We start from the raw sequence: 27,670 nt of genomic DNA, 5'->3' as shown, positions 1-27,670 counted from the left end.
GATTTACTGCTTTGCCACACTCTTTCCATTTCTTAATACATTCTGATTTTTTTTCTTCCATAAGTACATTTTATTTCATTGGCCCCCCCTTAAAGAGGGCATAGGATGCGAGGACAGCGCCCCCTGGAGGTGGAGGGGACCCAAGTGTCTTGTGCAGGGAACACATAAAGGGGCACTCCACTGATTTTACATGTCAAGTCTACAGGGAGAACTACTCACTCAGTCTGTGTGAACGGTATACAGAATTGTATAATGTTTTCTGCAGCTCAGGAGGAGCAATTACTCAATTGAAATAACTTGAGCAACCTTGTCTTTTGCTTGCAGACTACATTGTTTTAGTGACTAGCGAAAGACCCCATTGAGATGAAGGTGGGTTGTATTTTGACAAGTGTAGGATCCAAGAAGTAAACACACTGTAAATCAACAGTTACATGGTCTTACTTTACTTCTGTGTTACAAGTTAACAAATGGAGATATATGAGAAATTGTATTGAAAGAGTCATTTGTCTAATTTAAAAATTCAAATCACTTTATTTAAAAAAGTTTCATTTCATTCTCAATCAAGTTTGAAGGACCAGTGAGTAGGATTTAGTGGCATCTAGCGGTAAGGTTGCAGATTGCAACCAACTAAATACCTGTTCCCTCACCCCTCCTTTTACAAGCGTGTAGTAGAACCTACAGAGGCCTTCAGGTAACGCAAAAATGTCAAAAGGCCCTCTCTAGCGCAAGTGTTTGGTTTGTCCATTCTGGGCTACTGTAGAAACATGGTGGTGCAACATGGAAAAGCACCCACTCCCTACTGTATGTAGATACAGTAGATAGATATTTTAATCCAACAAAACACGATTTGTAGTTCAGGGGATTATACACTAATTAAAACAAATTTATGAATATTATATTACATTTCTGCTAATAGATCCCCCTAAATCCTACACACTGGCCCTTTAAGGCAAGCCTAGTTGCTTTGATGACACGCACACACACACACACACACACACACACACACACACACACACACACACACACATTGATACTGATTGGCCTAAGATACACGTCTTCCTTCAACATTGAGTCTATCCAAACCATATACTCAAACCCAAGTGAGAGATGTATTCACATTGATTTCCTTTTACATTTTCTTCCTTTTGGTGCTTATTTTCTTTTTCCAATAAAAGTTAATTTCCTTAAAACAGTGGTACATTTACCCAACAACCCAAAGTGGTCTACAAACTTAAATACAGCTCATTACAAACTACAGGAGATTTCTTTGCACTCACTTGAAGGAAAACAAAAAAAAAGATTAAGTTTTTCTAAAAAGAATATAAATTAACTTAAAAGCCTCCTGTTGATGAAGAAGTTGTACTATTGTATTTATAAAAGCTTTTAAAGAAAATACTTGGAAGGTATAGGAAGGTATTGTACAAAATGTGACCTTCAGTGACACTCCCTCTTTATAGGTGAGATCAGTCATCGAAAAAGGGAGAACACTGTTCCTAAAACAATATACACTGTGCTCTGCTATACAGCAATACACTGCAGGGATTGACTGTAATCTGTAAAACATAAAGCCCAAGCCAAAGTCTAACAAGACATTGTTAGACATTGCATTATCGTGTTGGAGGTGAGTTTTGGTCCAAGCTGAGTAAACCCTTCACAACACTAATGGAATGACTGGTGAATGAAACTGGGAGCTAAACTCTAACTTTCCCCAGATTCCCTCATGTTCACAAACTATGAGTCCAGTTCACTTGAAGGGTCTTCCTTTGTTCTGACCTAAAGACACATCTCTACGTTCTGCACGTCCAGGGAGCGTGTCTTCCTCTTCTTTTTTACTGCACGCCTCTTCATGCGTATTCCTACTTTCACACATGGCATCCTGACTCCAAGCATCATTTCTTTGAAAGGAATTTCATCTTGTTTCCTGAAGAAAAGCAAAATATGTGAATCTAATTATAAAGAAACTTGAAAAATTAAGCAAAGCAGTTGCAATTGTATTGCCTCAGCTGCTTGAGTGCTCCCTCAAATAGAGGAAAGCCAAATCTAACTGTATAACAAGTAAGGGATAATGTCGAGCGAGCGGGTCATTATTGCGATTTAAACCCCGACGGTGTGATTCACGTTGGGGTCCTGCATCACCCTGTCAGGGTTTAATTCGCAATAATGACGTGCTTGCTCTACATTATCCCGCTTATTAAACAGCTACTTACTAAATCAATCAATCATTTGACAAAAAATATTGATTTAAACATTTTTTATTGATTTAAAAATGGTCCTCCAGAGTCTATGATCAAGTCAGACCGCAGAATGCTGTAAATGACCAGCCAGAATCAAGTATTCAACAAAGCTGTGTACTAATTTGATCTAAGTGTCTCAACTGAACTAGCAGTTTTTTTATAGTCGATAAACTGTTTGATCGATTGATTGAGTGAGGCCATGCAGTAAATCTCACCTAGACCCTTGAGGAACTTGTTGACTCCTCGCTGCTCGCTCCCAGGAAGCGAGTCCAGATACTCTTGTGCTCTCACCTCAAATAGACCTGGAAATAAAAACAAGGCAAATATTACAATCAAATGTTTAAAAAAAAAAAGACTATTCACCACTAGTTTAAAATAAGTTGAATCATTGTAGTAAATTTATTGTATTTTTAAATAAATTATAACACTGACAATGTTGAAAAATAAGTAGTCAAACTAACATGAGGCACTTGTATGGAATGACATGAAAAAGCAGCATATACAACCTTTAACCTTAACTTATTTAGTCAGGAGAGTAACAACAATATTGAGAGCTATTTAAGGGAGACCAGAGTACATTTTAAAAAGTAATTACTACATCATTGAGCTTCACAGTTCATTCTTACAGTAGCGTTTTTTGGCACGGGCGAGGCGGGCAGCAGCCCGGGGCGGCATTTTTTCATGACACATGGGGGGCAGCACGAGCACTTAAAAAAAAAAAAAATCCTCTGCACCGCAGATTTCACTGTGTGTGGAATTGGCAAATTGGCAGAAGGGGAAAGGGGAGGGGAGGCTGAAACAGACTCTGTGTTGAGAACTAAAAGTAGGCTAGATAGTAGAAGTTCACAAAAGCAATGCAACTTGGTAAAAAAAAGACAATGCTGCTCTGCCAAATGTCTTCAAAGGAATGAAACATTGATAATAAAGAACAGTGATTTAATAGTGAATAGGGATGGTGCACTCCCAGGCCGGTGGGAAGTTGTATCCGCGCTGACGGCTCCTATAGTGGTCTTTGCTCCAGTCTGGTACCGGACACCCTGCGATGCCACGCTATTTAGGATTCACAAGGAGGAGCAACGCGCACGGGATGTGTGTGTGTGTGTGTGTGTGTGTGTGTGTGTGTGTGTGTGTGTGTGTGTGTGTGTGTGTGTCCTACCAACGCAGAGAATTAGCTCCACACTAGTTCATTATAGGCAAAGTCTTAAATAGGCTATATTTGGAATATCCATTGAAATATTAATTTCGCTCGAAGACCTTTCTATGAGTGAGTCCCCGTTTTGTTTATCTTGTGCACACTTTAGGTTTACTTTCCTTAATGAAAGTTTGAACATCTACAGTTTTGTAAAAAAAAGAATAAGCAAAATTCATTTGCTGATGAAGACCCTGTAATAAGGTTGAAAGCTCCTGATTGATATCTACATAATTTCAAAAATGGGAACACTTTTAAGGAACTGTTTTTTAGAAAAAAGATAATAGATGATTAGCAAAAATACAAATTCCATTTCAGTATAACTTTAGTATGACCAAAAATGCACACAAAAATATATTTTTGTATATGTACAGTTGTGTTCAAAATAATAGCAGTCAACATCACTAACCTCATAAATGTTTTGGTAGAAGGGATATTTCTACATGGCAAACAATTTACTAGTAAGTGTTTTAGAGTCATAGAAAACCAACAGACCCAACAGTCATGACATGCATGCTGCTCATTCTGTGTAATTGAATCTGTAATTGAAAGGGGCATGTTTAAAATAATAGTAGTGTTGTGTTCAATTAGTGAGGTGATTGATTCTGTGAAGAAACAGGTGTCAATTATTGCCCATATTTAAGGAAGGAAGGAAACAAATGTTGTGCATGCTGGTTATAGTGCCTTTCACACAGCAAAATGGGTCGTTCCAGACATTGCTCTGAGGAACAGTGGACTTTGATTAAAAAGTTGATCGGAGAGGGGAAAACATATAAAGAAGTGCAGAAAATGATAGGCTGCTCAGCCAAAATGATTTCGAATGCCTTGAAATGGCATCCAAAGCCTGAACGACATGGGAAAAAACGGTCAACTACCATTCGAATGGATCGAAGAATAGCCAAAATGGCAAAGGCTCAACCAATGATCAGCTCCAGGAAAATCAAAGAAGACTTAAAGTTACCTGTGAGTACTGTTACGATCAGAAGAAGGCTATGTGAAGCAAACTATCAGCTAGAAAACCCAGTAATGCAGAGGAATTGTGGAATGTAGTTCAATCGTCCTGGGCTGGAATACCTGCTGGAAGTTGGTCAACTCCATGCAACACAGATGTGAAGCAGTTCTCAGAAATAATGGTTATGCAATTAAATATTAGTGCAGTGATTCAAAGTAAAGCAAACCCTTGAGACATTTTTCAGTTTGTACAGTAAATGTTTGAGTTTCTAAAGAATATTCCATTTTCTTCACTTTCTGTAACGGTATAACACAAACTTGATCAATTTTGGTCATGGTTTGATTTGGAATTGAATGTGCAGTGTTCCCAATGCATTGATATTATGGAATTAAAAGTTATTCTAAGGATTTTGAGCATTATTCACTTTTTTAAACGCACTGCTGTTATTCTGAACACAACTGTACATACAGTAGGTATGAGGGTTCAACCAGTTTTTATACTGTTATAAACTGTACTGTAACACCACTGCAGGTAATCAAATCTCAGTACCTCTGAGGCCCTGTCTGCGCAGCTCCCTCTCCTGGATGAAACCGGTGAACATCTGAGTCTCCATGAACACCTCCAAGAACCTTCTCAAGCTCTTGGACGTGACTGCTTTGCGAAAGGCTTCGCGCTGAAAGGACGAGGAGGGGGAAGAAGAGGGACTGGGCAAGGTGGGGGAGGAGACAGACTCATCCTCCCGCTCTGCTCCACCAATGAAGAGGGAGAAGTGACCCACCATCTCCACGAAGAAACGCACAAAGGCCTCCGACACCACTGTGCTGAGGGAGCTGGTGTCTGGGTGGAGGTACAGGAGTGTAAAGGAATAAAATAGAAAAGATTAAATCACAGCATATTTACTGCCCTATAAAACAGAATGACTAATAGACCCAGTATCTGCAAAAGATTGATCAATACCAATGACTCAACGACTCGCCGAGGTATTTCAAATAAAACTTCTTACACAAAATGTAGGAAAAAAAACGTCCTACTCACTGGAAATGTATAGACACTCCCTTTCTCATACAGCTCACTTTTCACACATTACATACGTTTTCGAGACATTTTATTGGACCAAAAGCCACGTGCCAAGTGTCACTTTAACACTTACTTAAAGCTTACAGTCATAACTCAAGGATCACTAGGGATGTAAGAAAACTCAGATTAATTAAAATTATCACTTGTCATGTGTGTGTATATATATATATATATATATATATATATATATAGTATATATATATATATATATATATATTAGGGCTGTCAAAATAACTATTTTTATTATTATTATTATTATTTTTTACAATTATAATTAATTATATTGACGTTTGAACCAGAGCCGTTCTAGCCACCATTGGACTGTAAAATGAAGGAGGGAGACGAGAATGTGCTGCCTGGATCATTAATTGGAACATTTACTTGTAAAAATCTTCTTCCTGCCAACCCTGGCTACCGAAACCTGGTGCCACTGATATGTCTGCGCTTCTCTCTGATGCTCTGAAACAGATGATACAGGCAACACAAACACCGCTGCACGTGACGCTAGTTAACACTATACTTGACAGCAACGTTAGCCTACCACTAGCTAGTAGCTGGATTAAACACGGTTAAAATGCTGACAGCTAACGCTAAACGGTGTAAAGTTTGACTGTGTTTCACTGTAGAGGATTCAACACCGGTGTGCCAGTTTAGCTAGTGATCATGTTAACTGGTGATATTTGCATGAAATTAGTGAATATTCAACAAGGCCCTGCCCTGCGTTCTGCTCTGCATCCGCCCCTCGAGTGCCAGAGGTTTCACATTTTCACGAAGTGTTTGCAAGTGAGACAAAATAATGGATATCGCTGAAAACATCACCAGTTTATGTGTAATACATGTCTGTTTAAGCATTATCCACACAAATACAACACATACTGTATGAACGGAAAAAAAATAAATGGAAACCGCGCACTAGAGATCTAGCTGGGCATTCGAACCTTGGATGTCATGGACAAATAAATTGAAGGACCAGCTTCTACATCATCTATACAACTACACTACACACCACTGAAATGATTTTGTGATTTCTATCTATATATTGGACTTTTTAGTCTAAGTTAACACAGGTTAACATATGAGAGAAATATACGCCCATGTTAACTGGTGATGTCACAATTTAACATGGGCAAATGCAAGCCTCGAAACAGTAAAGTAGGTTCATCTTTGCCTCACATACCAAAACCTAACTGACGTACAACAAACAGGCATGACCCCACTTAACACTTTATTCCTATCTTAGGCTTTCTTAGGCCTATCTTAGCACAAACAGTCTCTTTCAAACTGTGCCACAAGTCAACTGATTAGGGTTGTGTTTAATTTCATTAGAAATCATTTCAGTGGTGTGTATTGTAGTGCAAAAGATGCTGTAGAAGCTGGTCCATCAACTTTTTTTGTCCATGACATCCAAGGTTTGAATCCCAGCTAGATCTCTAGTGCGTTGTTTTGTTTTATTTGTTTCCGTTCATACAGTATGTGTTGTATTTGTATGGATAATGCTTAAACGGACATGTATTACACATAAACTGGTGATTTCAGCGATATCCATTATTTTGTCTCACTTGCAAACACTTCGTGAAAATGTGAACCTCTGGCACTCGAGGGGCGGATGCAGAGCAGAACGCAGGGCAGGGCCTTGTTGAATATTCACTGATTTCATGCAAATATCACCAGTTAACATGATCACTAGCTAAACTGGCACACCAGTATGTAACAATCTGCAGCTGTCCTCGGAAAAACAACACAGACGGTGCGTTCAATGAAACTGGTAAACTACAGCCTCGTGGTGCATTTGAAGTTATTGTAAATGTCCTTTTTCCATTTGGTGGTTGTTTTTGTCATTCAACAGCAATTTACTAGTGAAATAAGTTATTGTTATTGTTATACATTATTATTAAACATTTAATTTTGACCAAATGGCCTTAGCAATAAACAAGCCGTTCTTTAATGTCACCAACTGTTGTTTAGTACCCTTTTTCTTTCTTTTCTTTTTTTACTTTCTTAAAAAGTATCGGTTCAGGCACCGTTAATTATGTATGCAATTAATTTTGATTAATTAATTACAGAGTATGTAATTAATTAGATTACATTTTTTAATCAATTGACAGCCCTAATATATATATATATATACATCAAATATTGTGCAACTCTGTATAAGCAGCCTCATGGGTTTCCCAACCCCAAATTTGACAAACACTCCAAGGGTGCATGAGTAATAACAAAACTCCTAACTGTGCCATAAAAGCAGTGTTACTCTATGGATTGAAACATTCCACTGTGTTCTCCTTGTGGCCCCACCAAGCAGTGATGGGGTGTTGCTTTATAGTGTACTGCTACGTTACTTTTGGGATGTGACATTTTCAATGACTACATAGCAACAAAAGCAGAATTTCCAGTATGATTTTCATCACTCTTTAAAGCCCCTTTTATACATGCACACTATGCAGAGAGCTTCATTATTAAGGGCTCTTGGGAATCCTGAAATACTTCTATAAGATACTTGACTATAACTACCCAGTCATATACAAAAGTCCTGGAAAATTATTTTAAAAAATTGGCCAGGAAAACCTTCAAGTTCAAGTAGTATGTGTCTCAAATGTCCCAAATGTATTTTTATTAAATGAAACTGGCAGCTCAGGGATGATGGAAAGTTCAAATAAATAAAAAATACTAAAAATCTAGAGGTTATGTTACCCTGAACACCCTAGAATGATAAGAGCACTTAAACACTACCTAAACCAGGTCTTTAAGACAGAGGAAATAACTAAAAAAGGTATGTTAGTTTAAAAAAAGTCAATGACAATTGGTTTGTAAAGGTTTCCTTAAAATGTTGTGAAAAGATGACTTCTTGAAAAGATTGGGAACTGTACTGTAGACCATTTCTTAATGTTGATCAATTTACAGCACTGTCTTTAGTATATGTGGTATGTCTATCAAAAACATCCATATATTGAATAAAATACTGTAATAAGTGTGCTAAGTTACCGTTGGGCAGATCTCCTTTCTCACAGGCCAACTCCCTCCTCTTGTCTAGCACATGCTCAAGAGCTGCCTGCAGCTTGTGGGGAAGAATGGAGTCCTCATCATCCAACTGTGAAGATAAAAACACAGATGTAAACACAGTAAACATGCTGCAGTGAATGAACATATTGTATTCACACAACATCTAGTAGAGTCACCACATGTGTAAAAGGACTCCATGTGGTGATAGATTTTCACAGTTTTCCTAATGTTTCTATGGTTTCTACCTGTCGTAGGAAGCAACTGTTACCGAGGTCGACCACCAGGACCTAAGGGAAGAGCAGAGGGAGAGTGATGTCATTTCTTGGAGCTATTGTACAGTGGAGGAAAGGCCCATAGTCAATGGCACCACAGTCTGTACATCACAAACAAAAAAACTCATCATACCTCTTCTATGGGCAGCTCTTTGAGTCGAGGCAGAGAGCTAGAGAGGAGGCCCACTATAAAGGGGGTAGGAGTGCAGACAATATCCAACATGGAGGGCGGGAGCACGGGGATGTACGTATGCTGCCAGGTGAAGGGGTAGAGCAGAGCCACTACTGCATGACAACACTGAGACAATGTGCTGCGGAGAAAGAGAGAGAAAAAGGTTAAAACAGATAGTTAAAGTGCTCATATTATGCTTTTTGGCTTTTTCCCTTTCCTTTAGCATTTTATATATCTTTTTTTGTGCATGTAATAGGTTTACAAAGTGAAAAGCCCAAAGTCCACCCCAAAGGGACTTACCATCTCCAACAGAAAACACTGTTCACAAACTGCTCCAAACAGCACTATTGTAGTCCAGCCTTTACGTCCGTGACGAACGGGCGTCACTTTGTAACATGTTATAATGCTCGCCTAGCTGCTAGCGTGGCACGCCCTCATACTCTGCTTCTGACTGGGTAGTAGTCCTTACCTAGCTACTGCGCATGTGTGACTCCCAACAAAGATGGAACAGAAGTGAGATGCCTCACTCTGTAGCTAAAACAGAGAGCTCAACAAAAATATGGTGTTTTTTGAAAATGAAACCACATAAACCTATTCTGGTACAACCTCTAAATACGATTATGAACCTGGAAATGAGCATGATATGAGCACTTTAATAACTATTTTTGGATGGGATAATGCAGTATGGTAGAAAAACTATCTTAAAAAAAAGATAATCCTTCAAAAAACTGCATGATACTGAACTGTAATAATGGACATTACTATCATATTATTTCTGTATTAAAATAATTTCACCACAAGGTCCATTTAGTAGCTATCCTGGAGCTTTTGAACCTTCATTGTTTGAATAAACAATGATATGTTCAAAAGCAGTGGAAGCAGTACTCTTTGCAAAGTCAAAAATTAACTTTCAAACTCAGTATTTAAGGCAACATGCACAGTATAAGATGTCCTTAAAGTGCTAATGTGAATATCTACGATTTCATGACAACTGGCCAGACAACTTCATCTGACGAGGAAGATCGTGGGATACAAACAAAAGTTTCAGAACAGTGAGACCGTTTTGTCCGCTATTGTTTCTAAGGCCAAACATTTTCTTTTAATTTCAACATAATTATTATTATTATTATTATTATTATTATTATTATTATTATTATTATTATTATTTACAGGTAGCTCTCTACCTGTGGCTATATATAGGTTCCATGTACAGTGAATTCTATTTTAATATGCAAGCACAATTCAGCATCTTGCTGTACAACACATAACATTATATAATGCCCAGTATATTACTGGTATTTACCTCTGTCTAAGTTTAGTTTACCATGTTGACTTTCTACAACAACCCATAGAAAACAGAGGTAAACTTGCTGCATTCAGGTTTGACATGTACAGCAGGTCAAGAGAGTGATAATGATACAAAATGGCAAGTAGCTCTTTCTCTTGATATCTAATTTGTATTCAAAGAAATAGTCAAATAGACCACAACAATGTTCCTAAAAGCAAAGCATATCCTCAATACCTAAAGTCTAGTCTCCACCACAAGATGGTGCTAACCAACTCCTCAAGAAATAAACCTTTCCTGCCACCCATTTCTTAATTTGGAACATAATGTTAAAAGTTAATTCCTGTTGCTCCAACAAACCCATTGCTACCCTGAGAGGAAAGTTAAAAAGCATCTCTGAGGGGAGAGTGATGTAACACTTATAAAAACTATAGAGCGGCAGCAAACACACTCACCCCACGCTGTTAACTTAATCTTGTCCGGGTGTGCATCTGCTCACAGTTATTTCATTAAAAAATTGATTGACGAGGCCAAGTTTCCAGTCCACAGTAGAGAATGTGCAACGACTCGTGATCTGCTTATGAGCTCTGTTGAGAAATGTTTCTTTTTCCAACTTTTAAATAACAGTCCATTGGCATGAAGGGGAATACACAAATCCTGAACCTAAATCAGAACTGAAATTGGACACAATGACTGATTGTGCTTAACCCACATGTTGAACCAGGTGTACCACAGCAGTTAAAAGGTTGTATGTAGACTGTGTGGGTCTGATGCCGTCACTGTGCACACGTGGTAGCTCTGGACTCTAAAGCCTAACTCCTTCTATCTGGCATCCATGACAGTTTTCCAAAGAAGTGATTGTTCCCCAGGCGACACAACAGCATTCCTTCCTCTCATACTCTGTCAGGATCTTCTTTTCCTATGAATGTTTGTCGACTTGAGGTCTCTGTCACATCCTTCAAACTCTTTACTCTTGATCTTTTCAGCATGAAAACACTTCCTTTGATAATCTGGTCACAACAGTTTCATTAAACAGATTAATAGGAGTACCGCAATTACTCTACCCCCCTCTGGACTGATGTCTGTTGCAAGGATTGGACAATATGTTGCTGGAGCCAACCTGAGTTTGTCGGCAGTGAAGATGACCCTGCGCTCCAGTAGTAGAGAGGCAAACACTCGAAGAAGGAGACGTAGACTCAAGGAGGAAAAGAGACATTCAAAGTCCACATGTTCCAGACGAGAATCTGATGGCCTACACAGCTCTATCACCTGTAGGAAAGAGAGAGAGAGAGAGAGAGAGAGATATAGACTTTTAGATAGTAATGTGCATACTGCACACATACACATTAATCAATCAATCAAACAATCAACGTTTATTGATATAGCACTTTACAGCAACCAGCAGGTATCCAAAGTGCTTCACAACAGGAACCAAGAATAAAACAACATATACAATAAAAAGAATGAAACATAGAAAACAGTAAAATCTGAAAAGGTTACATAGAAACAGGAGGGGGAGAGGGAAATTGTCACACCACTACTACGTATTAAAAGCCAGTCTAAACAAATAGGTTTTGAGTCTGGATCTAAAAAGAGCTACATCTGTAATAGTGTGAATATCAGGGGGTAACTTGTTCCAGAGTCTCGGGGCAGCAACTGCAAAAGCTTGATCACCCCACCGTGTATACCTTGACCTTGGGACTTCTAAAACTAGTTGATTTGAAGACCGCAATGACCGGTTGTGCTCACACAGGGTTAAAATCTCAGACAAATACTCCGGGGCCAGGCCATTTAAGGCCTTGAAAACAAACAATAAAATCTTAAAATCTATTCTAAAACGCACAGGGAGCCAATGTAGGGTGTAGAGAATGGGGGTGATGTGTGCACGTCTAGATGTATTTGTTAAAAAGCGAGCAGCAGCATTTTGCACAAGTTGAAGTTGTTTGATTCAGACCAACATAGAGAGCATTACAGTAATCCAACCTTGAACTAATAAAAGCATGAATCGCCTTTTCTAGATCATGCCTGTTAAGGAAAGGCTTAACTTTAGCCAGGAGACGAAGCTGGAAAAAGCTCATTCTAACAACGTTGTTTATCTGCTTGTCAAATTTCATGTTGCAATCAAAAGTAACCCCCAAATTTTTGACTGCTGTCTTAAGGTATGAAGCCAGAGCTCCCAAACTCAAAGCTGGACCGTTTGGCGTGCCTGAAGTACTGAAGATGATACACTCAGTTTTAGCTTCGTTCAAGTTAAGAAAGTTTTGTGAAAGCCACAACTTAATATCATTAATACAACTAAGCAGGGAGTTTAGTGCGACACAGTCATTGGGTTTCATTTCACAAATTTGCAAATTATCTGCAAATCAACATGTATAACAATGAAATGACTAAATAAGACACTAAATGATTAGTGGTATAATCTTTAAAAGCATATGGGGTGTGCCTCCAAGAATGGGGTAAAAAACTACTGTTTCCACGGTGACAGCACAATCATCTCACCTCTGTCCCAGAGCCAGGAAGGAAGTTTTTGACAGTGATGGTCCTTCCTGGAGCAGGAAAGGGAGCTTCCATTATGCCTCTCATAAAAGGCTGCACCAGAGCAGGGGAGATAGCCCTCCTCTTTTCCACTTCATCCAGGATCTGTAAAACATAGAGGAAGATCTGTAATTTGAATACTGGCAATCAAAAATATTTCTATGAATATATTTCCAATCCCTTCGCTAAGCCCCGCCCTCCTTAGTTACTGTTGCTACGCCTGACAAGCTTTCGTGCCTGGCACGTCTATTACAGTATGTATGCACCGGTGTCAGACATTCCCAAGGAGATAATTAGTAATTTTTGGCGAACAGGTGAAATATCTGAGAGAGCAAGACAAAAAGGGCCTGCAGTATGCATTCGAGGGATATATCCACGACATAATATGCAACCGATTACAGAATAATTTCATCAAAATTGAAGCTAAAGCCTATAGGTCATGCCATAATGTGAGCCGCCTCATACGCTGACCATTCAAATGGGAAACACACAAATTGAGGAACAGCTATGTTCATGCACAGCAGAGTAAGTGAAATCCAGTAAGTATCCAGCTTATCCATAAGTCTTGTGGAATAAACACAAGACATTAGCCTGACCACTTTGCAATGATAACATTCTCTTGCTTATATTTTTAGCGATTAACAAAATGCTGAAATATATTTTAAAGTATGTCTGCCTTGCCTTTAATCATCTTATTTTACGTTCAAATATATGCATTATGAACAAAGAACCGTCATTATTTCCAAGCAATGCTGTGCTGAGTTAGCTAGCTAGCTAACATTAGCGTGTTCTTGCCTTGGAGCAAACCTTTTACTGTCTATGGAGCAAACGTAGGTGTTTTTGTTAATCCTGTCGACATTTAGCTAGTTGTGAATGGGGCCTCCCACACTGCTTGATCCATGCCTGGCATTTCTCTCCTTGGGTTTTAGGTTTCGGGAAGGGAAAAAATTCCACCACCCCGTCCAAACTTTTAGGATACCGGGTAACGCACAACGCTTCAGTATGTTTCCCTTGCTCAAAAGCTTGACAGACCTCCCGCGCCTAGTTATGGTTGCTAAGCCACGATTGGCCTGTGGCGGTTTTCGGGCGTGGTTTTGCGAAGGGAAAAGTCACGCCCTTATCTATAAGGGCGTGACTATAGAGAGCCGAAGTCACGTCCTTCTACTTCTGGCCAATGGGCCCTATAGAGGGTTTTCACCGATGTCACGTTCTGGGCGGTAACCTGGATGCGCAGCCATATTGGAGGCACTCGGTGTAAACAACTGAATGGAGTAATGGAGTATTGTGCACTTTGGATACTTTAATACTTTATGTCTAAACAACAGAAAAGTTAATCAAAATGCGTCCAAGATGCAAAGGCATGGAAGGACTTGGACCACAAAAAAAGGCGTGATATTTGGAGAAATTACAGTTTACTGGTGGTGCAGATCCCTACAAGTTGGCTCCCTCTTCTTGGATCCATGGCGACTCGGTGATTCTTCCTTCAGTTGCATATCCCGATATAGTCAACTACCTGGTTTTCTCGCCGAGCCCATACACAGCGGAAGACCTTAAATCCTACAAAAGTTTGGAGGCTTATAACCAGATGGTGTGTGGATGGGTGAGGGAGACGCAGTACCAAGTCATTAACGACCGTTGTGTTGTGAAGGCCAAAGTAAGTAATGCAATAACGTCTTTAATCAACCTAAAGGTGCTTACACACCAACCAGTTGGCCGACCGTCGGCAGAAAAGGCAGTCGGACTGATCAGTCGGGTCCCCGAGGTCCAAAAAAATGCCTCAAAACACACTGAGGCGACGCCGACTTGACCGTACGCTCTGCGCATAATATCTCTCCATAGCAGCAGGCGGTGCTTCTCTGTATTGTTTCCCAGAAAATGAAAACCGGCAGCTGATAGGACGAACGCATCACGTGGGTCTTTTTTCTCCGGAAATTCACAGCCAGACTGTCATGGTGGCTTGTTCAGAATACGATCTCATATTGTACTAAAATAGTTCACCGAAACGTGTTTCTGAAAACATTTTAAGCGAGAAATAGGCCATGCATAGTGCTGAATCTGTCTTCTTTTCAGATTGACAAAGGTCAGTTTAAAAGATTTTCGTCAAATTTTGAGAGGCTCATCCACTCGCCATTTCCGGGTGAGTCCCGACTGCCCTGTCTCCGACTGAGCATGTCAAATCGGCCAAAATAAAGGCCGACAGTTCCTCCGACGGACGACAGCACGGAACACACCGAACAGACTTGAGTCACCGACCTCGCCAGACTGTCCGACGGCCGATAATCGGCTCTGTGTGTCAGCGCCTTAACCTTAACTGTATGATATCATTGCGATACTCAAGGTGTAGTCAAGTCACTCTCAATAGTTGTTTTTTTCATTTCAAAGACCAAACAAGACAGATTTTTCCCTCGTAGATCCTGGTTGAGCTTTGCCAACCACAAGCGCCTCCTTTCCTCTGATAACTTCTGGCATTCCTCTCCCTGGTTTTTAATAACTTTTGGAAGTCGATAATATTCCAAATGTTTTTCTCGGTCTGACCTATTGGTACAACCTAAAACACGGCAATAATTAACCATTTTCCTTGACGGTGTTCGGGATCTACTTCAGTGCCTGTGCTTTCCAATATGGCGACTTCTGGTCTGATGACGCGTTGTGAAAACCCTCTATCTTTCGAAAAAATATGAACGAGAGTCAATGGAGAGATAATTATTTTTTGATCTCATTTGAATTGAGCCATGGATAACAACAAGAAAGTCTCAGTTAATTCTTAAACTGTTGAAGTATAAGACTGTGAAAATACGTAATTAGAAAGACTACACACTTCAATGTCTCATGGATGATGTCTCGCTGAAGCTACGATGTCTGTGTGTATCGTACCGGGGATGTAACGTTACTCTAATGAGCAGAGGATCTTGCTTGTTCTTTTGCTTATCTGCTGAAAACACTTCACTGGATAAAACACATCAGGTAAGATAATGTTACATGTGTTGTGGAACAGAGCTAAGCTAGCTAGCTAGCGAGCAAGTTGAGCATCAAGCTAGGTGACGTAAATTGTGTGAGACGAGAGATGTAGTTCACTGAGCGGTTTCACACAAAACTAAGTGGTACTACGACAAACCTACGGATAACTGGTTGAAAAACTATCTTTTAAATTGACGAACATCATATTTGTAATACATGGCTCAATTCAAACGGGATCAAAAAATAATTTGCCTCTCCCCGTTCACTACCGTTCATATTTTTTTTTCCGAGTTAAGGTCCCATGAGGTCCAACGGAAGGGGCGTGACTTCGGCTCTCTATAGAATAGACAATTTTTTGTTCTTTTTTTATTATTCTATCTTAGAGTTGGGAAATATGATGATATCTACTGGATATGATGTCAGATATTTTGCCATATCATTTATAACATGGTAGCTATCCCTTTTAATATCTCTGGGTGTATTAGGCCATTGTAGGTAGTGTTCCAATAGTACAGCATTGATGTGGTAATGTGGTGAAGTACCTTAACCTGTCAGGTATATAACATTTCTGTTTTGTTATTTTAACCACAAATAGTTTTTCAAATGATTATGTATAAAATTATCTATATCACGATATCAATATCACAATATAAAATTACATATACTGTGATAGAAGATTTTATCCATACTGTCCACCCATGTGAAATAATTATTTATTGTATTAAGGAATTCCCTTTCTTCTTCTGGTTAAAGTCCCACTGAGATTATAATCTCTTTTTTGAGAGACTTTTAACTGACAGTTAAAATGGCATTGGATTCAGGTGCCATAAATTAATTCAATTAATTTTAGGGAGGCAAGGGTGGGTGAGGCAACTCAATGTAACTAAGAATCTGAACTATGAATCCTTTGGGGGACTTATATTTTATCAACAATGGCTATTATTATGACAAACATTCAATCTTGCCATGATGCAGTGGAGAGACAGTCAAACAATGTCAAAAGTCAATACAACAAATGGCTAACAGCCTGAATCCATCATGTGTACCCTTCAACACACATACTGTACACATCTGTATCGCATTACACTTTTATGTAGCTGATCTGATACAGATGAAGCATATTCAGAACAGCAGCAACTGAGTACATCCAATGCAGAGGCAGCTATCAATCTATTTGCCATCTCCTATAACAGCAGATATATTGTAGTTACCCTTCTCTGTACATGTGTGTATCCTTAGAAACCCAGTACACAGGCCGACATGCATATAAATCTAAGGCCTAATACAGTGAACGTTTTCCACTGCGGTAACCACATCAGCTGCAGTTCACATATGCGTCTGTACTGGAGCCAGGACCGCAAAGCTCTGTGGCAAAGTAAAGCGGACAGAGGGTGGGTGGGGCTCTGTGGGCACTGAGAGTGATACTGCTCTACACTCTTTTAGTGCGGGTGAGGTTGTGTATGTGTTTGTGTAACACATGCTGTTTTGTGCAATGTAATTTCATTTCATGCAAGACATGTATTTCACTAAACTTTGTGCGTTTGTGTTCATGCTTAGTTTATGATATCTACCTTGGAGAAGAGGTCAAAGCAGCCCAGGCGGCTGACGATGCAGTAGACCTCAGGGAGCCTTCGGCCTTTACCACTGGGCTGTGAACAAGTAGCCAGTTAAAGACAGCTTCAAAACCCAGGAGTGTCACAAGACTGCTCACCCAAGTACAACCGCAGGATTAGACCACTGGAGCAAAGCAAAGCCTTTGTTTCACAGTCTTTGAAGACTGACTTTGAAAAATCTAAACCATTTTATCAACCAAATTCAAGAAATATGTAGAAAACATTTATTATCAACTTGTATAATAATTCAACAAAAAGAGATGGGTAAAAGCAGCAGAGGAAATCGGATGAGCATGTTTATAATCAGGGATTAACTATATTTAATTTAAATTAGGAGAAGCTACTGTAGTGACAAGGGGCAGAAGCATTTTAAGAGCATACCAGTAATCGCCGACAGTAGCCAAACCGCCTGCTTCCATCCTCACCAGTCAAGACAAATGAGAACGTCTCACTGGGAATAAAAAAAGAGAGAAAAGAAGATAAGTCAGACATGCTAGAAAACATTTAAATGGCTGTTGTGGAAACAGAAAACTCCATTCTGGACTGGACTTTGTGTTTTGGCAAACAAAGGTATGACTTTGTACTTGAGAGGAAAGACCCTCAGGACAGGCTTACTACACACAAATCCTCCTAAGCTGTACCTGACAGGTACTCATTGACCGGTGACGACCTTCTTGACAGGCGAGAGCGTCAGCAAGTTCAGTGCACCCATAGAACATTTACCTCCAGGGTAATTATTAGCCATCATCGTCAAGACGTACATCATCACTTCTCAGAACAATGCAGACGTTGAGAGGCTAAGCTAGGTGGTATTAGGTAATAAGGCCAATTTTAAACATCTAAACCATACAAAGAGAGGTGATTTTGTAATAACAAACCAGGTGTAAGGTGCTAAATCCACCATCTCTCCCTGTAATAATTTTTCACTGTCAGCGCTTTATCGTTGAAGAAAGAACAGTCATCTTTACAAGCCAGGAGGTCATTTCTATTTTAGGCGTTCAGCTTCTTCTCTAACAAGTGATTATTAACAAGGAAAACAGCTGAGCTGTTAACACTCTGCCGGTAAATTCCTGTCCCTGTTTTGTTTCCCTTTTTTTTTTTTTACGTGTTAAGTGTCGTGGCTGCAGTCAGACTTCAACTGACCTGGGGAAGTTGTCGACAGGGGCCCAGTCTTTGGCGTCAGGGAAACAGAACTGAGGGATGACCTTCAGCTGGTCCTCAGCCTCCCGCATGAATTTAAAGCTCCTCTCAAGCTGGATTTAAAAAAAAGAAATTGTGAAAACAAATATATTTAATGATGTCTGAAGGATAACACCATTAAAGTCTTAGACCATCAGGTTATACACACACACATACACACACACACACACACACACACACACACACACACACACACACACACACACACACACACACACACACACTCACAAATTACTAGGCTATTCCTTTTTTATTGCATGGACCAGTGAAGTCCATACCATGTGCTGATAAACTAGCGTATATACAGTATACCATTGGTCTGGTAGGAAAGTAGACATATATTTAGATGATAATACTTACAATGATGTCTCCTTTTCAGCATTTTTTTTTCTTCTTTTAAATACAATTGGCAGTGCTTCAGTAACATTTCTATCCCATTTTACCTTGAGAGGGAACTGCTGTGTGACTTCTGGCAGGTATGGGACTCCAGCTTTGGTCTTGTGGAGCGCAACAACTATGAAATACTCAAAGAGCTTCCTCTCCTGCAACTCCATCAGATCCCGCTCCATGGTCCGGTACCGCCCCGTCTGCCTCAGCATGGACTGGACCGACACCAGCCGCTGGCTGTGAGCTGAGGGACAGAGGACTACATGTCATGCAAATACATCAATGTCATGTATGCATAGATGGTCATTGTGAGGCCACATCATCTGTGCATATTTTTGATTTTAGTTATACGGTGGAACAATAAAATGAAAGAAAACTATTATGAAACTATTATTGTACACATGCTACTATTGTGCTTATTTTTAACTAATGAAATTACATAAATACAAAACAATTGTATACTTATACTGCTTATACTGCTCGGCATCCCCTATGTAGCTACTGTAAGTGTAGGCATTCGTTTTCTGTTCTCACCTTGTAGTTTCTCCTCTGTGTCACTTTCGGACTCACTGTTCTCATCTGTTACTAAATTAAAGAGAAGCGTGAAAAGGATAAGACAGAGTGTGAGCAGAGTTCAAATAACAATCACAGGAAACTTAAAGCACATGGAATTTGCTGTCATTGCTTTCATTCTTGCCACTACCACACAGCACCACCCAGTCCTCTGAAACATGGGTCAGTCTCAACTGACCACAGAATGTAACTTTGCCCATAAAACTAAGTGGATACACATGATTGTTACTTTTATGGCGATGGACCTGTAAAGTCTTTCTGGTCAAAGTAAGAGTCGTAGGAAAGGTAACCCGATGAAACGTGTCTGCAGTGGGTCGAGTGTTGATAGTATTGATGATAAACTTTGAATTCAGTTATAGTTATTTTAGTTACCTTTTTTGTCAAATTATTAGTCATGACCAAATAAACATTTGACCAGAAAACACTACATGTACTACTGTTATTTGTTATTTTACCAATACAAAATTTAACCTTATAACAGCATCTACAGTTTAATGTGTTGCAATTTGTAACTGTCTTGCTTGGGTGTATCATTTAGGATAAATTGATTTATTGTTTGCCTATTTTTTTGCTTTTTAACTTAGGGCTGGGCAGGCCTGAGCTACATTAATATACTCTTGATATACATGTTAGTTAGTGTGTGAGTGTATGTCAGTGTTAGTATTGCAGTAGTAGTATTTCTTTCATATTTTCTGCCTAACAAGTGTCTGTTGTTATTTTTTTACTCAGCATCAGCAACCAAAACAGCTTCCCCTCTGTATCAAAAAAACTGAAGTGCCAGACAATCATGGAATACATGTGCCAGATTGTTTTTTCTTCAAGTGGATTTGCACCTGGATCTGTTTTCCTACCAGAAACGAATCACTTATTTCTTGGCCCATAGCCTAACTTTCCACTTTATTGAAATGAGTTGACAAATGTTAACTAACAGACAAACAAACACAAAGAGGTGTTGATGATGATGTCCAGAGGTGGACATCATTTTTAGTTAAGCAAAGTAAAAATAAGTTTCACAAAATTCCCATTGATGTGAAGCAAATGAAAGGTAAAAACAAGTCATTTTTGTGGCCTGCTTTTGATGCCTCACCCCTCCCTGAGCTGGACTCTGTAGACTGAGACACCCTCTTCATTTGTTTCTTCCCTCTCCGCGCCTCGAAGATGCCATTTATTTTCAGCACCATCTGCAGGAGGTAAAGGGAAAGAAATGTCCATCTTTAACTCTTTAAACTAATAAACAAATATGGCAGGCTCCTCACAAGATCGTTTCAATACAGCTTCTGGGAGGCCTTCCTCTGGGCACACTTCTCACAGGAAATATCCGTCAGAAAATTTTTCCCTGCTTTACTCATCCCCAGACGGCAGCATGAGTGAACCAGCTCCGAACCTCCCCGAGCAGTACACTGGACCATAAATCACCGAAAGAGTAGCATGAGCTCTGTGAAAGACCTCTCAGACTGCCATACCTTGGGGATTTTCCTCCGTCTGCGATTGTATGGGTCTCCAGAGAGGCAGGGGGTGTCATCGGGGCTGCTGGGTGTGGAGGGGGGGCTGATACGTGAGGGAGAGGAGATGCCAGTGTCCCTGCTGGTCTTACGTAGCTCCAGGAGCTTGAAGCTTCGCCGTTCTGAATTTTGTCTGAAGAAGCCAGGCTTGGAAGAGAGCTGCGTAGGGCAGATGTAGAAAAACAGACACATTAGAAGGAGACTTTGGTATAGAACTGCTTCCAATAAATCTACTTTGTTTTTATAGTGATGTATTGGCAATCAGGTACCTTAGTTGGCGTGTCAGGGACCGGAGATGAGGAGGCAGGTGAAACGCATTTGCTTCCCAAACAACTTCTCTCCAGCTCTATATCTTCATAGGGATTCTCCTTGGATGGAGGATCTTCAGGAGAAAAAATAGTTTTCTTTCAAAACTAAGAAATCAATGTCACTTTGATTATACAACAGCTTCACACAAGCTTTCCAAAGAGCAGATAAAGTATTTATCCATATCATTCATGTTTGTTTTGCCAGACCCTAATCCAGATGTGCAGAGAGCTACCAGAGGCAGCAGTGTGATTAACATTACCCCGCTCATATTGCACTGTGATAAGATGCTTGCAAACAGTTAATGCTAAATGTGACTCTAGCCACCAGTCCTCCCCTGCAGATAAAGAGTGAGAAAGTTTCATTTTCCAAAACCTGTGCCTCTTTCTCTCTTTGTATCTGTCTCTCTGTATCTTCCCTCTGCTCTATCAATCCATCCACCAGATGTGACCAGAAGAAGTCGTAGGATAAAGAGGGACGTTCAGTTCCCCGATACTTCTCCCTCTGAGGAAAACAAGGGATCAGTGTACTGTTTTTCACATTGCTAGCTGATGAAACGTCACACTAATCTCTTCGGTGTGTTTGCGTGTGCTGCCAGCATGTGAGTTTGAATCAGTCATCAAGGCATGCGTCTGAATACTTGTAGTGGTGACAGTTGCTTTCCTTTCAATCTGAAAACACTGTCAGGCATGTGGAACGTGTGTTTAAAGTGTGTTGATGTGAACCTGGTTTGCGTGTGGAGGTTGATGACAAGACTATAAAGGACAACACAACTGCTCATCACTATCTGTATATCTTTGCCTTCCTGAGCTGCTTTTTGAGTAGACAGCTCTGGTGAGTTACACTACCCATGGGACACTGCTGAGTGTTTGGTGAACAATGTCTGAGCATTTTAAAGAACAATACTATTGTATGAAAGGAGGAAACTATAAAAGAATCCAAAATAAGCTGCGGCATCACTCAAATATAATTAAAGTTAATTTTACTGTTGCAAGCAAGCAGCACTCATTATACACCAGTCTCTGGGATTAAAACCAAAGATACATTGAAGCGATTGCCAGTAATGTGCCGTGGCTCTAAGCCCTCTATGCCCCCCGCTGCACTGACAATCACAGTAACCAACCTCAGCTACAGTATGACCTCACACAACGCCACTATTGTACATTATGAAATTAAACAGGCTTTAGGTGGGGTTGGCATAACCCTGCAGACAATAAGATAGGAACGTAGGACAAATTTCTGCGTATCATTTTTAATAAAAGTGAAGCAGCATGGCTCTAAATTAAAACCGAAGCAGAGTAAAGGCAGCATGGCCTCCTCATCAACTCTGGTCTTAAACTCTATGACTCACACTGATATGAGAAATGAAACTAAAGGGTCATGCAGTGTATGAAGGATATAGAAAATAGGACAACCTCCAGCCTACATTACAGTATTTAATAATGTTTTTCATTTTATGCGAATACTATACAAAGTTGATAATGCAACACTTTGAAACCACATGTCGGGAACTTGATTTTCGACACATGCAGACTTGGTTAAGGAAAAATAAAAGTGTCATATGTATGGATATGTATTGTTTACCTATTATGTCCTCGTAGACATTCTCTTCTGATAAAGTGCGTGTAAGGCCCAGTCTGGACTGAGCGTACCAGTCCACCCTGCAGCTTTCTGTAGATGACTGGAGCAGATCCTCAAATTCATAGGACTTCCTGGTGGACAGAACATTACAAGGATTTAGGAGAATCACATGCCAAATATAAAAAAAGAGAAAAAAGAGGATTTTTGTGTGTACTGTTGATGCTTTTAAGAATGTTTGCTATGCCAAGTAGGAAAACTGATGTTACCATTTGTTAGTTACCACATCTGTGTTTCATCACTGCCAAAGATTAAAGCCCAGTAGAATGAAGTGCACACAAGCATCCGAGGTTGCATGCAAAGCCAAATGCATGCACACATACAGTTAACAATTAAACTAAGTTGCCACTTTATTGGGTACAGCTTGCTACATCCATTGCAATACAATGGAACAGCCCTGCAATTAATCCTATCTTTCTAAAGCTTATCATATTCAATGTTGCCCTATTGGATTTAATTATAGTGAAAATGTTTTCTCCACCTTACATCTTGTTGTAGGATTTAAAATGCTGTCTGCCTTGTCTTATTCTGTTAGTTTGTTTTTAACTTTAACATTAACTTTCATTGGAACTGCATGTGAAAACTAGCCATTTGGCTAACTCTATACATCATGTCAACTTCTGTGCATTGCCCCTGATATATAAAGGTAAGTTAAGTTAAGCAAAGTAAAGGACCATGGAGTTATATTAATCCTCTTCTGACTGAACATTGTGATTGACCATGGACCAATAGTGAAGGATTTTAATGATTGGTGTAAGCGCTCCTTTTTAAACATAACTGTCTCCACGACTAAAGAATTAATTATTGATTTTAGGAAACAGTGGCCCCCTCTTCCCCCCACTATCATTGATGGCCAACCTGTTGAGACAGTACAAGAATATAAGTACCTTGGCACAATAATTGATAGCAAGCTATGTTTTGAACCACACACTAATGCTGTTTGTGCCAAAGCCCATCAGCGTATGTACTTTTACCGAAAACTGAGGAATTTTAACATCGACCCCACTTTTATGAGAATGTTTTATTCCTGTTTTATTGAGTCTGTTTTAACCTTCTGTTTTATCTACTGGTTTGGTTCTCTGTCCATAAAAAACTAAAAACGACTAGAGAGTACCGTCAGGACACGTAGCAAGATAGCAGGCATCAACTTCCCCACTCTCTCCCACATCTACTCCAACAGAGTGGCAAAGAAGGCCCAATCCATTGCAGCTGACCCTAGCCACCCCTTGTCCTGCCAGTTTAAGCTACTTCCCTCAGGCCGTAGGTACTCCATGCCCAGATGCAGGTCCAATAGACTCAGAAACTCTTTTATCCTGACTTCCATTTCCATTTTAAACAATTTGCCAGAACTGTTTTAAATGTATGTATTTATTTATTTACTATTGTGTTTTAGATACTGTGGGTATTTCATGTTTTGCTGTATTGTTGTGTGTCTTGTCCTTATGTCTGTCTGCTGGCTGTACAAACAATTGCCCCTCGGGGACAATAAAGTTACCTTGAACTTGTACACTTTAAAAAAGTTGTTGCATGGCACTGAGTGAAACTAAGTGTATCTAATAAACTAGCAACTTATTGTAATTGTTCACACTCACAAAAATGCACACTGCAATGGACACTAAGATAAAGACAGCTTGACCAAACACATGGCTTGATACACTTGAGCAGAGTGAGGCCTCCACATATGGTATGGAATGTAACAGATCCAAGCCAAGCTTCAAACAAGAATTGAGACCACTGAGAAAGTGAACAATAGATGTACTCCAATAGGAGGGTTCACATTTTTTGGTTTCCTTAGAGCTCTGTTTGTTTGATTGTAATCATCTGAATTTGAGTACTACTTAGAAGATTTTTCTATATTCCAACATGTTTGCTAGAATAAGTGTTTTTAGATTCAGACTTTGAACTTTACAAGTACAACCATTTTTACATTTGCAAATGCCAGCCTCTGTGATAGCCACTGGCCTTGCACATTCATTTTTACCGTCAAGGCTTAAATTCTTGAAAAAGCAAAGGGCCTCTTTGACATTACTCATATCATTCTGCATGTTGTTCTCCTCTTCTAGTAGAGTTTGGAAAGAGGAATGAGTTGAGTTAATGTGTACATTCCGCAGATCCAACTAATGAGCTCATTCTTTGGGATATTTAGAAACAGGATGATGTCACCGGTGGTTTTGATTTACAGCAGATGTGGTGATTATTGTCAACCTCAGTGTTTGGTCAGCAATGGTGGGGGAAGGCTCAGAGGATACACAGAGCCATCATCACTGGTTAATTCTGATCCCACAAGCAACTTTAATTCAACATATTTTTTAATTTAGCTTTGGGGACAAAGAAGCTTCAGCAAATGGGTGTCTGCCATAGGACTGATCATCATCTGCCCATATTTGTCATTCTATCTTCTTATTTTCTTACCTGTTGCTACTGTCCCGGGGTTTGTCAGCCCAGGGTCTCCTGCAAACTCCAGGTGGTGGGCATGTAGGTAAAGGTGGAGGAGGAATGCAGGGCAAAGGTGGCAAGTTCCTCCTTCCCTTCCCTGAGCCGGGCCCTGAAGCTGGGATAGTGGGGGGGGTGTGATGCTGGAAGGTTCTCTGAGGTTTGGGTAGAGGGTTTATAGACGGAGCACCTGGCTCACTATATACGTTTTCTGGATCCCCTTCCCTCCTCCTCCGCGACCCGCCGGGTTGAACAATGTCAAAAGTCCCAAAAATGGGCTCGTTGGCTCTCTTTTCAGTATCCTCCAGCTCCTCCTTTGAAGGAGGGCAGAAGTAATTCCCTGGAAATGCCAGTGAAGGTCTGTCAGGAACCTCCTTTGTTGCCTTCTCCAGTTTCTTAACATGAGTTAAAACACTTTTCTTGTCTTGGGGTTGTTCTGTTGGCTTGGAAGCCCGAAATCCCCTCTCTAGGATCACTTCTCTGTCCTTGTTTGTGGGGCCCTCTGGAGATTTAGACCTTAAATCCCCCAGCTTTCCAACATTCTCCTTCCCTGAGTCTTGTCTGTCCCAGCTGACAAACCTCTTGCTATCTGTCCTTTGGACCTCTGAAGCTTTGGCTTCCTTTTTCCGCACTGTCTCAACTTCCTTCTGTGTTGTGCTCAGTGGACATGTCCCTGTAGAAGTTGGTGGGGCAGGCTCCTTTTTGCCCTCCCATTGTGAGATCTTATCACGTATGCTGGCAGTCTTGACTGCCGCTGGGCTCTTGTTGTTCAGCTTGCCACACAGCCCGTTCTCCATGTTGGGAGTCCGTGGGTCGGTGGTGGTGGTGGTGGATCTCCTGTGAGCCAGCATGGTGTCAGGAGGACCCGGGCTGTCGCTCAGGCCGAGTAGGGGGGAGAGGGGACACTTGGTGGACACAGCAGTGTCCCTCCTGTCTCTGTCCCCTGGTGACCCGCACACCTCTTGGCGCTGGGGACCCGCAGAAGATGAAGCCTCCCCGACCTTCAAGCCACAGCACTGGAGCCTAGAAAAGAACCAAACATAGAAAAATCAACATACACCTTTGAAATATTAGCTTAACCCTTAAAAGGGTTGCAAACGAACCGCAAGTGTCATACATTCGTACACCCAAAGCTGCTCAGTCAACACAAAAAACTACTTTAATTATATACAGAGGCAACACAAAACAAAAGGAAAAGCATGCAAACGCATGGTACTGAACATAAAACGCTCTCATACATTGATATTAAGCCTTTAACAAAAAATGCAATTATTAGCAAAAAACACCAGGAATACAAAGTAAGATCTAAAAATCTAGCTGAAGAATAGATTGCCATACATTAATATATTACAAATCCAGACCAAACTAATGTAATAATCAAATGCAAATGGTGCTTGACATTATTCTTTATAATTGGTAAGAAAATATATGATTTCATCATCTTAAAATAAGATATTGAAGTTCTTCTTAATTGCCCATTTTGCAGTAAGGGGCTGAGGTATATTTTAAGATTGACAGGCTGTCAATCACAAGATGGACTGTGGGGAGGGAACAAAAGTATACCCAAACAAACAGACAAAACATGCAAAGAGTCTTCCCTCAGTAAGGGGACAGTACTACCCACAACTGATGTGTACTAAATTCAAATCAGATAAACAGAGGGAGAAAGTACATTGCACTGTTGTCAACTACCATAATTTATAGTGCAATTATTTTCGTAGAAATGTCAGTCGCTGCCTTCAGTGTACATAGCTTACAATCATGCTCCCCATAGCTCTTAAAATTAGCCACGCAATGTGAGCACTTACAATTCCGTCCAACTAGATCTTTTTTTTTATGGGGTAAACAAGAATTCTTGTTAAAATTGCTTAGACGTCTGTTTGGTGCCTTGGTTTTAGCTGTGAGTTACTCCTGGAAGATTACTGGGTCACGACTGTTTGAACTCTGGGTTTCGGGGTCAAAGTTTATAACACACGCAGCTATTTCTGGAGAGGAGATGAAAGTATACACAGAAGAGGGGAGAGGCCGAAGTGTAGACATGCATCTTTTCTTTTCGACTCCCAGCCCTCAAAACTTTGTTTTGGCCCAAAGACCATTCATCAAATGATTGAATTTCCAACAAACAGAGGAAACATGGCCTTGCTGGGTTACTTCTGATGACATTGCTGGATGTGAAAACCAACAGTCATGCAATCCGGAGGAAATCTCAGGGGGAAATTACTGATTCAAGTTTCCTCAGAGACCCTAAAAGAAAAGAAAACCTTGATGTTGTAATTATGATTATGAAACCAAATAATTCTCTTTTAAATTGCTCTGGGTTTTATTAGTTTGGCCCCTCTCCCCC

At 40.2% G+C, this 27,670-nt stretch overlaps 1 protein-coding gene across 1 annotated transcript in view; it reads right to left on the bottom strand.

Annotated features, from left to right (window-relative positions):
• Positions 1 to 420: 420 nt before the first annotated feature.
• The window catches only part of LOC144522388 (DENN domain-containing protein 2A), a 46,230-nt gene continuing 18,980 nt past the window's right edge, over positions 421 to 27,670 (bottom strand). Inside the window, exons 3-20 of the mRNA XM_078257427.1 lie at positions 25,306 to 26,349; positions 22,840 to 22,967; positions 21,219 to 21,331; positions 20,911 to 21,108; positions 20,535 to 20,628; positions 19,409 to 19,459; positions 18,931 to 19,118; positions 18,431 to 18,540; positions 17,669 to 17,738; positions 17,246 to 17,323; positions 12,681 to 12,821; positions 11,302 to 11,450; positions 8,858 to 9,035; positions 8,698 to 8,739; positions 8,435 to 8,540; positions 4,925 to 5,212; positions 2,450 to 2,536; positions 421 to 1,921 (exon numbers count right to left, since the gene is read on the bottom strand). Coding sequence (XP_078113553.1) covers positions 1,890 to 1,921; positions 2,450 to 2,536; positions 4,925 to 5,212; positions 8,435 to 8,540; positions 8,698 to 8,739; positions 8,858 to 9,035; positions 11,302 to 11,450; positions 12,681 to 12,821; positions 17,246 to 17,323; positions 17,669 to 17,738; positions 18,431 to 18,540; positions 18,931 to 19,118; positions 19,409 to 19,459; positions 20,535 to 20,628; positions 20,911 to 21,108; positions 21,219 to 21,331; positions 22,840 to 22,967; positions 25,306 to 26,349 — 3,097 coding nt within the window. The 3' untranslated portion in view covers positions 421 to 1,889. The remainder of the gene's footprint in view (positions 1,922 to 2,449; positions 2,537 to 4,924; positions 5,213 to 8,434; positions 8,541 to 8,697; positions 8,740 to 8,857; positions 9,036 to 11,301; positions 11,451 to 12,680; positions 12,822 to 17,245; positions 17,324 to 17,668; positions 17,739 to 18,430; positions 18,541 to 18,930; positions 19,119 to 19,408; positions 19,460 to 20,534; positions 20,629 to 20,910; positions 21,109 to 21,218; positions 21,332 to 22,839; positions 22,968 to 25,305; positions 26,350 to 27,670) is intronic.

Source organism: Sander vitreus, chromosome 8 (genome assembly GCF_031162955.1).
Source record: "Sander vitreus isolate 19-12246 chromosome 8, sanVit1, whole genome shotgun sequence".
NCBI lineage: Eukaryota > Metazoa > Chordata > Actinopteri > Perciformes > Percidae > Sander > Sander vitreus.
This window is presented reverse-complemented; position numbering and strand designations above follow the sequence as displayed.